Source organism: Glandiceps talaboti, chromosome 7 (genome assembly GCF_964340395.1).
Source record: "Glandiceps talaboti chromosome 7, keGlaTala1.1, whole genome shotgun sequence".
Classification (NCBI taxonomy): domain Eukaryota; kingdom Metazoa; phylum Hemichordata; class Enteropneusta; family Spengelidae; genus Glandiceps; species Glandiceps talaboti.
In genome coordinates, this window is record NC_135555.1 from 7,007,156 (window position 1) to 7,021,097 (window position 13,942).

Below are 13,942 nucleotides of genomic sequence, written 5' to 3' on the forward strand. Positions count from 1 at the left end.
AGCCATACACATTGAAACAATGACATAACAGTGTGTAGCAAAAGTAACAATGATGCACCAATCAACATACCAACCAACCTACCTACCTGCCATTTTGTGAGCCCTAGATTACATGATGCCCACCGAACACCAAACAATACTGTCCAGTGAAACCCTCGAATAATTAATATTAGTCACTTTGAATGCTGCTTTACTACAGTTTCATATATACACATTTAAAAAACATGAAAATCTGTATTAAAATCACATTAAAAGCTCATAGACTTGCTGTGATGCACATGGTATGACTGGAGGTGAAGAAAACCTGTTTGGAGATGGCATCTTTTAAAAATTTGAAACCCTTTTCATTGCATAGCAGCATTATAAAGGCCATGTGGACATTAATTTTGCATATTATTTTCACAATGACTTTTGTTTTGAATTTTCTAGGTGCACCATCAGTCACAACAGTACCCCCAGGTAAACAAACTGATACTCTTATAACAATTATGTCTTTCAGTTTTTATGTCAGTACAATTAGTCTTTTAGAAAGACCTTGGATCTGTGCTTTTGGGGTGCTTTTATAAGTAAGACTAGTTCAAGGGCTATAGCAGCTAGACTACTATAGACTCCAAAGAAAATATATTGTATAACATAACAGAAAATCTCATCTACATTTATCAAATGATAGGTATTGTATAGCTACTTGAGACTCCTCATTAAATGGTTACATGTTTTTTTTACCACATCTATTTTATAATATATGTGGAGTTTATAATTTCGCATACCAAATAACCTAGGTGTTATCAATTGACTGCTTTTATGAGTGACTGAATTCAGATATCAGAGAGGTCAAATAATAGATCAGTGATAATAATCTTTGAACTTTATTGAAATGTTAGACATTTTGTTTAATGATAGAATCTGGACTTTCAATTATCTTTTTATCTACTAGGAGTACCATTATTTACCCAGTGTCCAGAAGGACAAGATCTTACATTCAATGTGCCACCTGATGGTGATACTGCTGACATTGATATTGACATCCAGGCTCAAGATGGGAATGGCAACATCATTGAACATGAGATTGTTGGTGGTAATGTAGAAATTCCAGGAACTCTTCAATTCAGTGATGTGACCAGAGATGGAATACATGTCAATGTTCAGGCAGTTGGTAGTAATGTTTGGTGCCGATTCAAGGTGATAGTAGCTGGTAAGTGCAACAATACTGTGGGTATATCTGAAATATTGTTGTTATTTTAATGTCATATTTATACGTCATGTATCAGCCATCTATTATGCATATAGTGAAAGTTGAAGTCACTCTGCACATATATATATATATATAGTACTGTACAGTACAGTACAGTACAGTACAGTACCATATATCCCACATTTGAAGTAAATGTTTATCAACTTATCAACATCTCAGGAGTAAATACAATAGCTGTTATCATTGAATGAGTGACAGCTTTCTGTTGAAATGTGGTTAGAAGTGCAAAAATGAAGTTCTGCAATCACATTGACACCAGACCCCCTCACTAAACGAACAAAGTTCGCTTATTGAGCTCGTGTGGCATTGTGTGATCATCCCTTAGTGTCTGTGGTTATAGTTTATAAAAAAACCACAATTCAAAAGCAAAATATTTTAACTCTTCACGATTGAATCATTCAATAAACTAATTTGCCATAAAGATGAATATACATGTAATTGACCTTTATTCTTATAAAAGTTAATTCATCTGTATTATTGTCAAGGATTTGCCAATTTTAATGTTTTATTCATATCATGGAGTTTCATATATCTAGCACACAGACTATAATTTTAGTATTCATCCTTAATATATGTGTACCCAATCAAGATTAATATTTTTGATGTGTATTTAAAGAAGTGAACATTAATCATTCATTTTTATGAATTCATCTTTTTTATAGATCCACATCCACCAGTTATCACTTCCTGTCCATCTGACCAGTCATATACTACTTCTGATGACTCTATGTCAGTTGAATGGGATGATCCTGTTGCTACTGACAACATAGAATTGTTATTACCAGCTACTACAGACCGTGTGAGTGGAAGTGATTTTTATGAAGGTGAAAGTACTGTTACTGTAACAGCTACAGACACATCAGAAAATACAGCTACCTGTAGTTTTACTGTTACAATCATACACAGCTTAGGTAAGACTTTTATTTTACTTAATTACAGGTCCACACTAAGAATTTAAATTCTTGGTATGAAAAACTGTTGTTAGGCCAAGCTTATAGAAAACTGTGGTCCAAAACTATTGAATAATCCTATGTAATCCTCAAGGCTTTTCTGATAAAATAATACTAAGAATATTAGAAACTGTGATTAAAACAGCCCTATGGTCATACATGTAGTATGATTTCTACTGTAAATCTTGTAGGGGTCTCTCATGTTTCTACCCTCATTTTTTAAATGTATTGTTTATTTTGTGTCATATGCAGTGAAATGTGAAATGTGAAATGTATAATTGTGTTTCTTTCCTCATTTCTGAAGTTCAATATGACAGATTAAAACAATACTCGCCCCAATGTATTCTAGTTGCTTAATTTAGTTGTTTTTTGTCATACCTATAGGATTTAACTATAAATAAAATTATAATCTTGGCAAATGCCATTTCACAAGTGAAAAGTTTCCGTAATTAGCATTATCATATTCCAATTTTAGAATTAATAATTGAATAATTGCTTGTCATATGAAATGGGGTCGATATATTTGTTCTGAAACTTTAAACTTGCATATTAAATATTTAATTTGCATATATTTTCTAATAATGTTAAGAGATTGAAGCAATTTTAAATGGGTATTATCATGATAGATTTAGAGATGCATCAATTGATATTCATATCTTTGCAATATGTTGCATGAATTTTCCAAATCTTCAACAAATTGGCAAGTTTTAGTGGTAAAAAATATATTCCACACAAGTTGCTTCATTTAGATGAACATACAGATCATATTTGTCCTTTTTATCATTTTCAAATTGCGAAGAAAATTAGGAGAGTTATTTGTATTAAGTTATGAGATGAAGAATATTTCTTAAGTTCAGTATATGTGTTCAAGGCCACATATAAACTCTGGTAAAAAGTGTTAAGTAATACAAATAGTGTCTTGAGGCAGTTATAAGATTATTGTAATGTTTTGCTGGTATTAGAATTTACAATCTCAATAAAAATAAGTTAGTAGTTTTTCCTAAGTAAAGACATTGTTTTGTGTAATTGAAGAGATCTATAACCTGATGAAAGTTAAATAAAAAATGTGCTCAGATGTGATGCACATTATACTTAGTCCTTGCTGTTAACAACTTTTTTTGATTTGTTAAATTCTGTTATAGGGGAATGCCCTGAATTGAGTGTTCCAAAGTATGGAGCTTTGACTTGTAGTGAAACAGCAACTGCATTTCAGTGTGTGGTATATTGCAAGGAAATAGAGAGAAGTGGTAAAATAACAAAATATTATCCATTTAAAGGAAGAAATGTGTACAATTGCATTAATGAGAAATGGAATCCAGTCAGTCCACCTCGATGTGTCCGTAAGTGTTAACAATTCTTTTAAATTAAAGCATACATTCTGCACACATTATGTTATCATGATTGTCTCAGATATGATTTTACTACTAAGTTTATTTAGATAGACACAAACTAAAAATATATATGTTGATATAATCTATTTTAACTGTACTCACAGTAGGGTGCCATTTTTGATGACTTAATGATTTTACAATGTACATTTTTGGAACACTCAGTGTTTACACTATCTTGATTAGGGTGACTAGATTCACACAACAGAGGCACTGCTATCACCCCGCTTATGTAATGTACCACAAAGAACAACACTTTAAGTCTGTGTCTATCTTAGTAAACTGAGACCTTGATTGCCAGAGTACTAATGCCTGAGAGTTACAAATGGCAAGTAAGGGAGTGATCAGTTTTTACGGCCGGGGTGGGCCGGTGACTTCTTGTTTGTGCTGTACTTAAAAATAGTGCCCCCCCCCCCCTGTGATTCATCCACAAAACAATCTACCCCCCCCCCCATGACAAATAAAAAAACACACTGACCCCCCCCCCCCCCCCCCCGACATCTGTTGACAAGAAATATTCTTCTTGTGCTTGCAAAAGCCACTCTAGATTCTCAAAGCACAATACAGCGCACTGCATAGTTAATTTTACTTGTTACATTTACAGAAATTTTAAGTGTATCTGGTAAATTGCTGTCCTAAATCCATTGCTTCACATGTATAAAGTTCTTTAGACAGGAACCCTATGAGAAGTATGATTGTCTGTTCATGCACATGCAAAATATTCATAATTTAGTAACCAAAAGTTCTAGGATATCTCTTAGATAGATTGAGTGAACTATTACTATTATAGATTAATTCAGCTAATTGTAAAGTACAATATTAGAAATGGAGTTAATATAATTGTAAACCTAGGGGTTTTAGTAAGTTTCAAAGTAGGGAGAGAACTGGAAACAGTATGGGGAGAAGTGCGTGTGCGCATGCTATACAAGCACTGGGGGGGGGGGGCTGGGAGGGGGACATGGTAAGAGCTGTTTGAAAAATGAACACCATTTGGAGGCCATTTAGAGCACCATTCAGAAGTAAAACACAACTTAGTTATATCATAAAAGTATCACTAATTTTAGGGTTTCAAAAGTTTAAATCATTTCAAGTCATATTTGACACGAATAATATAAAAAAAGATCAAGTAGAAAGTGAGAAAATTTAGGGAAAACATGCACAGTGGAGGTCAGTTACCATTTAGAGATTCAAATTCATTAAACTATTTGAAAGTGTGTCTCTATTGTCTATGTTTGTGTGCAATTCAACATGTTCAGGTCAATGGAGGCACAGATTTTAGAGTCAGTCCATTCCAGTAAATTTCAAGGTATTTCATTTCGTATGTGTTACGTGTATAGCTACACTTACAAGTTTTTATATCACATGATGACACAATGCGGTGCAATGTTATGACTCCATGTCATATGCTTGGGATGTATCAAGAGACAAAGAGTTTATGTTATATTTGAACGTATATTTATAGCCATTGTTTATGGTTTATTATAACATTAGTATCACATTCCATATTCTTTTCTTAGGTGCTGCACCAGGCATTAATGTAGCAGCATTAGCTAAATTTGTCTACAAAGGTGCATGTCAAGATCTGATCGATGATACTGACTTGCAAGAATTTATTGACAAATTACATGCTCATTTGGATGATCATGGCCTCTGCGGTAGGGGGCGAATGAGAGTATGTACAAAAGACAGTTTCACAGTCAAATGTGGAAAAAGATCCAAACGACAGACTGACAATGATTTGATTGTTGAATTGGAAATTAAAATCTCCAATGATGTCAACAATTCCCCACTTGAGGATGAAGAGGCTTCCATTGATCTACTTGAAGTGATGCAGAAAGACATGAATGAAACCATGAACAGTTTAGAACATCTGCTGAAAAATGGATCCCTAAATTTAGAAATCGATGGTCAAGTGATCCAGTCTGATCCAAACTCATTTCAAGCATATGAACCAGTGTGGACATGCTTTGAAGGTCACGTTTCTACATCAGATGGCTGTGGTAAGTCAATAATAAATATAATGTGTTAACATCAAAGATATTGTGTATTTATGTAAACTTCATTTTAAAGTTATAGATATTAAGCTCTAAGCCATATGGATGAAGATTGGTAAATTTATTTTGGAGTTTTAATTTATAAAACAAATTTATCTTCAAGTTGGCTTCCTACTTGGAAACTCAATGTGGAAACAACAATGACAATTAAAGTCTGTCTGTAACTCGAGTACTTTGCAAAAAGGTAGAAATATGTGTAGAAATATTGTTATTGCACATCTAACAATAACAAACATTTGACACATTTATTAACCTTTTGCAATTTATTAAGTTACAAACAAGGACTTGGTATATGTTGTTTCACATTTATTTTTCAAGCAGGAAGACATCATGACTTAAAAATCCAAAATAAATACCCTCAATCATCATATGGCCACTTTAATTGCCACACACAGACATTATGTTGAATTATAGGAAAGATAGAGATTCACCCTTGCAACAAATTTAAGTGAACACAAATCATATAATTTTATAATTGTACCACTTATAAAAAGTCTATTACTTTATAGTATTTTGGCAAATTTGTCTCTGACATGTCAGTCACTCTTATCAGGAGTTTATCTATGTTAAATTTATAGTGATCAACTCTTACATAAATTATCCACCACACAGTCTCATAACACACCATTTAACTTTTCAGTACCTTGTCCTCTTGGTTCATACTATGATCCAACAATGAATGATTGTATATTCTGTCCTGCGAATGAGTTCCAGAAAGAGGAAGCACAATTGGAGTGTGAACAATGCAAAGATGGCAAATATACAAAAGGCATTGGCAGCTTCAGGGAATCACACTGTAAGTTTTGTCGTGATATGTGTATTATCCTCAACTTGTATGTAATTGGCATTTGATTTTGAAAATGTAGCGACTGCAGTATTCAGTTGTTTTTTACATGTCCCACAGTGGTCAAGAGAAATAAATGGGTTTTTTTGATGATTTTCCAGATTTTTAATATAGTTTTCCCATATATTTCAAATAAAGTTTAAATATTACCACCATAACTGTGTTTTCATAACTATCATTAGCTGTCTTTTCCTATCTACAACCATTGTCTTATCAGAGTTATCAACTTTGCATAATTAGTGCACATCTCTAATCCTAAACAAACTCATGACCTATTTGCCCAATTAATACATTGCCCTGCCCGGTGTAAACAGCTACTGGTCCCACTAATGGACTATTAACATTAGTCCAATCAGTAGATATTTACACTGGTTAGGATAGTGTGTTAATTGGGCAAATAGCATGTGAGTTTTTTCTAGGATTAGCTGTACACTAATTAATACAAAGCTGTTAAGCTCTGATAAGAAAGTGATAGCAGTAGGAAATAGGAAAAGACAATCAGAGAAAATGATAGTTATGATAATTGTAATATCAAAATCTTTTATTTGAAATCTAGAGAAAAATAAGAAAATAATATTAGAAATCCAAACAATCATTAAAAAAAGGTTGTTTATTTCTCCTGACCCCTGTGCTTGTACTAGGGAAATTTTATGGTTGTGGTCATTTGTTAATTATTATGCACTCTTTGGAGTTATATGTTTCTCCTCTTTGTCAGATTATTTGCAGCTATCCACACCCTGACACTTAACTGTGGTCATTGTGAAACTTTAAGCAAGAAAAAAAATTCCAAAAAAAATTCTAGACTGAAATTCTGGAAGGATTAAAGAATATATTTTTTTTAATCTCACTTTAGGTCTTGCACATGAGGATGGATTCCCCTACGTGATTGTAATTGTCATTGTGGTAGTTGCTGTCGTCGTTATCATTATTGTGATTATAGTCATCATTGTCATAGTCATGCGAAGAAGACAGTCGATCCCCAAGAGTAAGGGAAATCAAGATCATGGTCACAACAATGAAGGATATTATGATGAAATTCAAGGAGGACAACCGAAACGTGATAACACAAAGAAACTCGGCAAATCGATGTATGATGGGGAAGATGCCGATTACACCCCACTAGAAGCTGTTAAACAGAGTGAATATGAAACACTGAAAACAAAGGACGTAAACTTGAGTGAAGAGATTGAATTTACACACAATGATCTGGCATCTGCTAATACTTTCACACCGGCATCACTACACACTGCTGATGAGAAAGTGTAATTGCCATAATCATGAAGGCAATATCTTGAATTTTATTACAGTCGAGTTTTACATCAGACCACCAAATTGTTTGATAGGCTGAGGTTTTACTAAGTATACTGTCAGTAGAACTTTAATCTATGCAAATCTGCAATTCATGTATCTTTAGGGCCAAAGGATCATGAAATGGTTCAATGTACAATCTTCAAGTGAAAGAGAATCAGTTGTTTAAATGTTGTTCACTTCATTTATCATTTAATCCTTTTTTGCGTTACCACAATAAGTGCACCTGCATCAGTAATATCTTCATTCTCTTACAGTATATACTTCAAGTTCAATGAAAAGAATTTAGACATTATACAGGCATTCAGCGTATATTGTTTGGCTGGTGGCCAACAATACTGAATAAACGATTGATTGATTGATTGATCATTCAACATAAATGAAATTATGTTTCATCCATATACCCAAGAACTTGTTTAACATATACATATGTTCAAAATTATTTGAATTTACATATCGGTTAAAAAAAGAATAGAAAAAGAGTTTGCTCAAAAGAAAAAACACTGGTAAAAAAATTCAATTAAAATACTAATAAAAATCTGAACACGGAGAACAAGATAAAAGCTTAGTACACACACACACACACACACACACACACAACATATGCATTTGTATAATGAAAATCCACAAGAGAGACACTGTTTATTTAGCCAACCTAACACTATAGACAGCAGGACTGTTTTCTTTTCATTTGGTTCTACATTTGAAAGTGACGTTTCCATTATTACGTGTATGATACTTGTCTGATGTTATGATCAATTACAATCACGTATATCATCATGTATTAAGTTGTCAATTAGACAGTTTAGTCATTTAAACTAAAACCGTTTATCACTTTTCATGTACTTCTGGTTAACTATTACATTTGAACCATTGATAACTTGCACCAGTGTTTTCTGCTGCTCTTCCACTTGCTATCATAGTCATGAAAGTACGGTTTCAGAGAACCGTGACTGCAAGCACTTGTGCAAATATGACAAATATGTCATACTCATGCCTCGTGGGGTTCTATCATATTATTGTGCTAGATGGTATTAAAGTACCTGGATTGATGATGTATCATTATCAGTGTATTAGGGAGACAATAGGAGTGACCATAACTATTCACAAAATTTTACAGCAAGCTATGCTTATGAAAAAAAGCAATCAACCAATCATAATTTTATTCAACAAGCCCTGTAGAATAACTACATGTAGTGCATTATCATCACTATTTCAAGTAAGATATTATTGTAACAAAGTAAATGATTTTTAAGGACTTGACAGAAAAAAAAGTTTACTCAAAAATGTTTACATAAAATTAATTTTAAATAAAGTCAGCGAATTGTTATGAATTTCAAAAGTAGCATCTGCCCTACACTGAAAATGTGTATAAATTTTTTGGTCAAAATGATAAAAGCTTGGTTTCTTTATTAGTCGCCAAATAGCAAATATTCAGGAACATACCGTTTAGTACATCCCAAGAAATTGCAGTGCATGAGTGGAATATCAACATATAGAGGGGGCACTGGTGGGAACTGATGAAGAATAAGAATTTACAATATTGCCAGTATTGCAAGCACTAAAGTAGGACTATATAACAATGTCAGTGATTTCTCATAATGACACTTGCAAAATGCCGTTTTACACATGTATGTGTCGACACTGAGGGGCTAATATCTTAATTGCTCAGTTTTGAGATTTAGGTATGCTATAAAGTATTATGTGTTAATTTGGTATATTTTTCAAATATATTAACATATTAGGTTTAAATGGCATTAATTGCTACCAGTTTGTGGTTTTAATTTGTATTTTAATACATGGAAACATTTTTACATTAATAGGTCAATGCTGTCAGTGAATTAATGTTTTTGTCTGTTATCTCTTTGTCACCATAAATAATCTTTTTGAACTAGTTTTTACAGCTAGAGTACCGTACATGAGAATATAAAACATCTTTAAACCTAAACTAGCAGTAACTGGGCTGTCAGTTTTAGATCAGATCAGAGAACCATCAATATACAGACTGAAGCGTATTGAAATGTCAATACTTAGACATCGTAAATATCAATTAGACTGCTATTTCACTGATGAGTAGTGTAGTAATAGGTTGAAATCAAGATTCAGTGGGCAACTAAAATATTGGTAGCGGACATAAAAATCAATCTGATTGGATAAATTGCACCATACAGCTACACAAATATGTTCACCTACAGGTGATTCAGTACTGCTCAGTGTGTATGATATTATGAGTAAAGTATTATATCCAATAACACATTTCAAAAAATACATTCCTGTTGCAGCTGGTGCAGCTTTAAAAACAAAACAACCTTTAACAAAATATTATTTTATACATACAATGTTTTGTAAACTGAGAAATGTGAACATATTCTCAATTTTTAATACTGTTAAGAGTATTAGATTTTAACCAAATGTTGTGTGAATTGAACTGTGACCAAACTTTGCCAGTGTACAAGATCATAGGTCAATAATTAATCAAAAGAATGCTTTCAATATTATTGTACCAACTTTTCTACCATTTTTGGGAAATTTTGTAACTGCAACTTTGTAACAGAAAAGTCATTTTGTGGTGAAGATTTAGCTTGCAAAGTACAAAGAATTTCAAAGGCACGAAACCATTTTGGGGAAATTTTGTAACTGCAATTTTGTAACAGAAAAGTCATTTGTGGTCAAGATTTAAGGTGCAAAGTACAAAGAATTTCAAAGTTACGAAACCAAAAATGAAAACCAGCCCTGACAGTAATGTATCAAATGGTATTTCTTTACCACACATGCTGAATGTTTCAGGATTTACATAAAGTGTTACAGTATGGGGAGTATACTTAAATTGCAAACAGTTCCGATCTAGTCAAATTTAGGAACAAAAAATCCCCACTTTGTAAAATTTATTTAGAACTACTGTATACAGTAATATAAGGTATACAGTGACACAGCTCACATTCAGACCGGCGTTTTTGTCAAAGATGAAATTTCTGCTAATAGATTAGTCAATGTGAACTTTTCCCAGATCTTTGAGATCAAAGCCAAAAGCAACTTAAATGGGCATACCAGTAGGACAAAGATTATTCTGGCTTTACAGGATTAGTAAAGTTAACCTAAATCTTGCATTTTCTTGAAACCTTAATATGATAAAGATAGTGTTAAGATAGAACTAAGTTATTTATCTCAACTGGACAGCAGTCTAGAAGTAAAAACTTCATTCCACCATGTGTGATGCAGACTTGTTTATGTAGATTAATTGTTGAAGAAAGTAGTTGATAATGATGATGAGGAGTGTCCATGAATATTTTAGTCTGCGTAATGCTAATGAAATATATTCCTACACCATCAATTTACATTCTTTATCCTGATAAATAACTATATAACTGGACAACATGTTCCAGATACTATATGTTGTATATTCATCATTATTTTCATAAGTCAATGATTGCAATGTTATTTTAGCCATACTGTCACAATAATCATGTTGAAAAGTACATGTACAATTAACTAAGGTTTTGGTGCACTCCATAATTAGGATGTGTCATATATATTTGGAGTCATGATGGGTGAATGGTTAGTGTGACCGGCTTGAAATCTGCAGGTTGCAGGTTCGAGGCCCATTGCTGCCATTTGTTTCTGAATGGCTACAGTTCTTGGCAAGATAACCATGATTGTGCCTTAGTCAACCCAGCTGTATAATTGGGGACCTGGTAGGATAGAGGTTGCAATGTGAATGCTTTATTCCTATGCGCTTATAGAGGCTCCACTGGATTGTATGCTCCCAAGGGAGTTGAGGAAGTATAAAGGGCTGTTGTGCTGCCATTGATCCATGCCTGGGGTAATAATTGTGAGAGCCTTGAGCTCTCGGGAGGAAAGGTGCATTATAAATCTGCATTATCATTATTATTATCAAAAGATAATACAATTATTAATATATCTTGTAAATAATGGAAATGGTAAAGAACCCTTACTCAAGAATTTTTAATGATTCATTTTTAATACATTCCAATCCAGTAAAATGGGAATAAAAACATTTTACTATTTGAAACAAAATTTACACATTAACAATTGTCTGTTATTGCTTAAGGTTCTCTGTGCTTCTGATGGAGCAGAGCACTGTTACAGCTAAAATGATGTTGGCTTGGTGTATCGCTCGTGTATAACACACCTCAGACAGCTCCTAATGCAAACGAAGCTATTTACATACCACTATGTGCCACCATCTATGGTGCCACACACAGTGGGGATGTTGATATGTTGAGTATCAGTTAGAAAATAAACAATTAAGGCCATTAAAATCATAAAGTCCATGTGTAATGTTATCATTAGAAGCCTGTTTTTTACTGTGCTGTGTAAAAGAGTAGCAATGCTTATCATTGTTCAATGTGATTGGGCTAAGGATCCTGCATGTTGTGTTTGTTGTTTCTCTGTTATTGTTAGTCTAGGGTTGAAATATGTCTATCTTTGTGTCAAAAGACATAATGTCCCATGAGTGAAACAGCAAACCAACATCATCTGAGCTGTAACATAAACTTCATTATTTTATATTTTGCTAAGGGGCATAGACGTATAAATATAATACATGAAGTATTATAATATCCTAAGGAGATATGTTACCATTTGGGAATATTAAAAAGAATACATACATGTATATATATTCAAGAGTTTTGAATAAATTGGTTTCTAACAAGCCATGTTGTGAGTATAGGCTGTCTGTGTGCATGTATGTTTCGAATTATGAATGTGTGTGTGTGTGACATTTGATGATTTAATGCCCCTACCTTTAGATCTTAAGCAAACATTTTCAAAGTTTGGCTATATTTAACTTATTCAAATCATATGTTCATTCCATATGAATTCATTCACATTTAATATTGCTGTTGATAATGTGAGCTGACTTGAGAATCCTGTTTGATGGTTATGTTAAAAACTGGTGTGCTGTACTCATATATAAGCAATTTTACAGGCAGGTTTCTCTCGTTTTTTTATGGGGAGAAATTAGCATGTTTGAATACCATATTCTATAGTCATCAAATCATACAACGAAAAATCATAAACGCTGAAACAAAACGTCGTCTTGCTAGACAAAAATCTTAGCAACAGCGTTTCGTCAACCGTCTGGTGTAACAAACACCTCTATCAATATTGTTACACTTTTTCTTTTCGTGAGCTACCATTATCTTAGGAGATCATCGCAAAATTTATACGTCCCTGGTAAACCTAAGGTTGGCTTGGTTCTTTGATATTTTTCAGACACAATTGACTTAAATGTAACAATTGTAATTCAGTTCTTGTCGTGCCAGACTAATAGTATTATAGTATAACATATGTGGCAATATTAATTAGATTTGTGTCGAGACATGCGAGAAGATTTACAACATCAAAGAGATATTTTGTCTAGCCAGACAAGAGAAACTGTAGCAATGATAGTGAGATTGTTGTCGAGCCAGGCTACGTTTTGTTTCAGGGTTTATGATTTGCATTGTATTTCATACAGAGCAGTTGTATTGAAGGATCTAGGTGGGTATGCTATGGATATGTCAATACATACAGATTACTTTGAGTTATTTAGCCTTTCCTGGACATGTATGTTCCAGCTGATACAGTTGTAGAAAGGGTTTTATGAACATAACTTAGTGTGGCAATATATGTGTATCTGTGGAATACTGTGTAAACATCCAAAGACGGATTATGACATAAACACTGCTGCTGGCAGCAGATGTTGATAAGTTGATAACAAATTACTTGTGTGGTTCCGATTATGCTCAATTTTAGAATTGGTTGGGTAGTTAGATTTTATAATTTTTTATTTCATTTCAGTATATGTATTTTTTTTCCTTGTGTGTCTACATGTAGTTCAGGTTTTCCATTGTTTTCCAGTGGTCTCTGTGTTATTTATTTCTTCCTATCAGATGTACAGCCATTACAGATTGGAATCGAAGAACAGTTTTATTTTGTCTTTTCAAGTTTCAGTAGTCATGCAGTTTCCACTATTTTCACAATTCTTGCGATTTTATTATTTTTTCTCGAATACTTTACGTAAAAAAAAAAGCTTATGATCGGCAGTGAAAAGCTAGGTGGGGTCGGGTAACCGGAACCAAATTTGGAAAAGTTAATTTTTTTTAGGCCTAAAGGTGTGAGATATGGTGCTAGGTCACTGGAAG

The 13,942-nt window shown here is 33.2% G+C and overlaps 1 protein-coding gene across 1 annotated transcript in view; it reads left to right on the forward strand.

Moving 5' to 3' along the window:
• LOC144437838 (uncharacterized) overlaps positions 1–12,463 on the forward strand; it is a 38,144-nt gene extending 25,681 nt beyond the window's left edge. The window contains exons 20-26 of the mRNA XM_078126867.1: positions 430–459; positions 935–1,192; positions 1,915–2,163; positions 3,345–3,542; positions 5,108–5,590; positions 6,285–6,440; positions 7,342–12,463. Of these exons, the coding sequence (XP_077982993.1) occupies positions 430–459; positions 935–1,192; positions 1,915–2,163; positions 3,345–3,542; positions 5,108–5,590; positions 6,285–6,440; positions 7,342–7,754 (1,787 nt within the window). The 3' untranslated portion in view covers positions 7,755–12,463. The remainder of the gene's footprint in view (positions 1–429; positions 460–934; positions 1,193–1,914; positions 2,164–3,344; positions 3,543–5,107; positions 5,591–6,284; positions 6,441–7,341) is intronic.
• Positions 12,464–13,942: the final 1,479 nt, after the last annotated feature.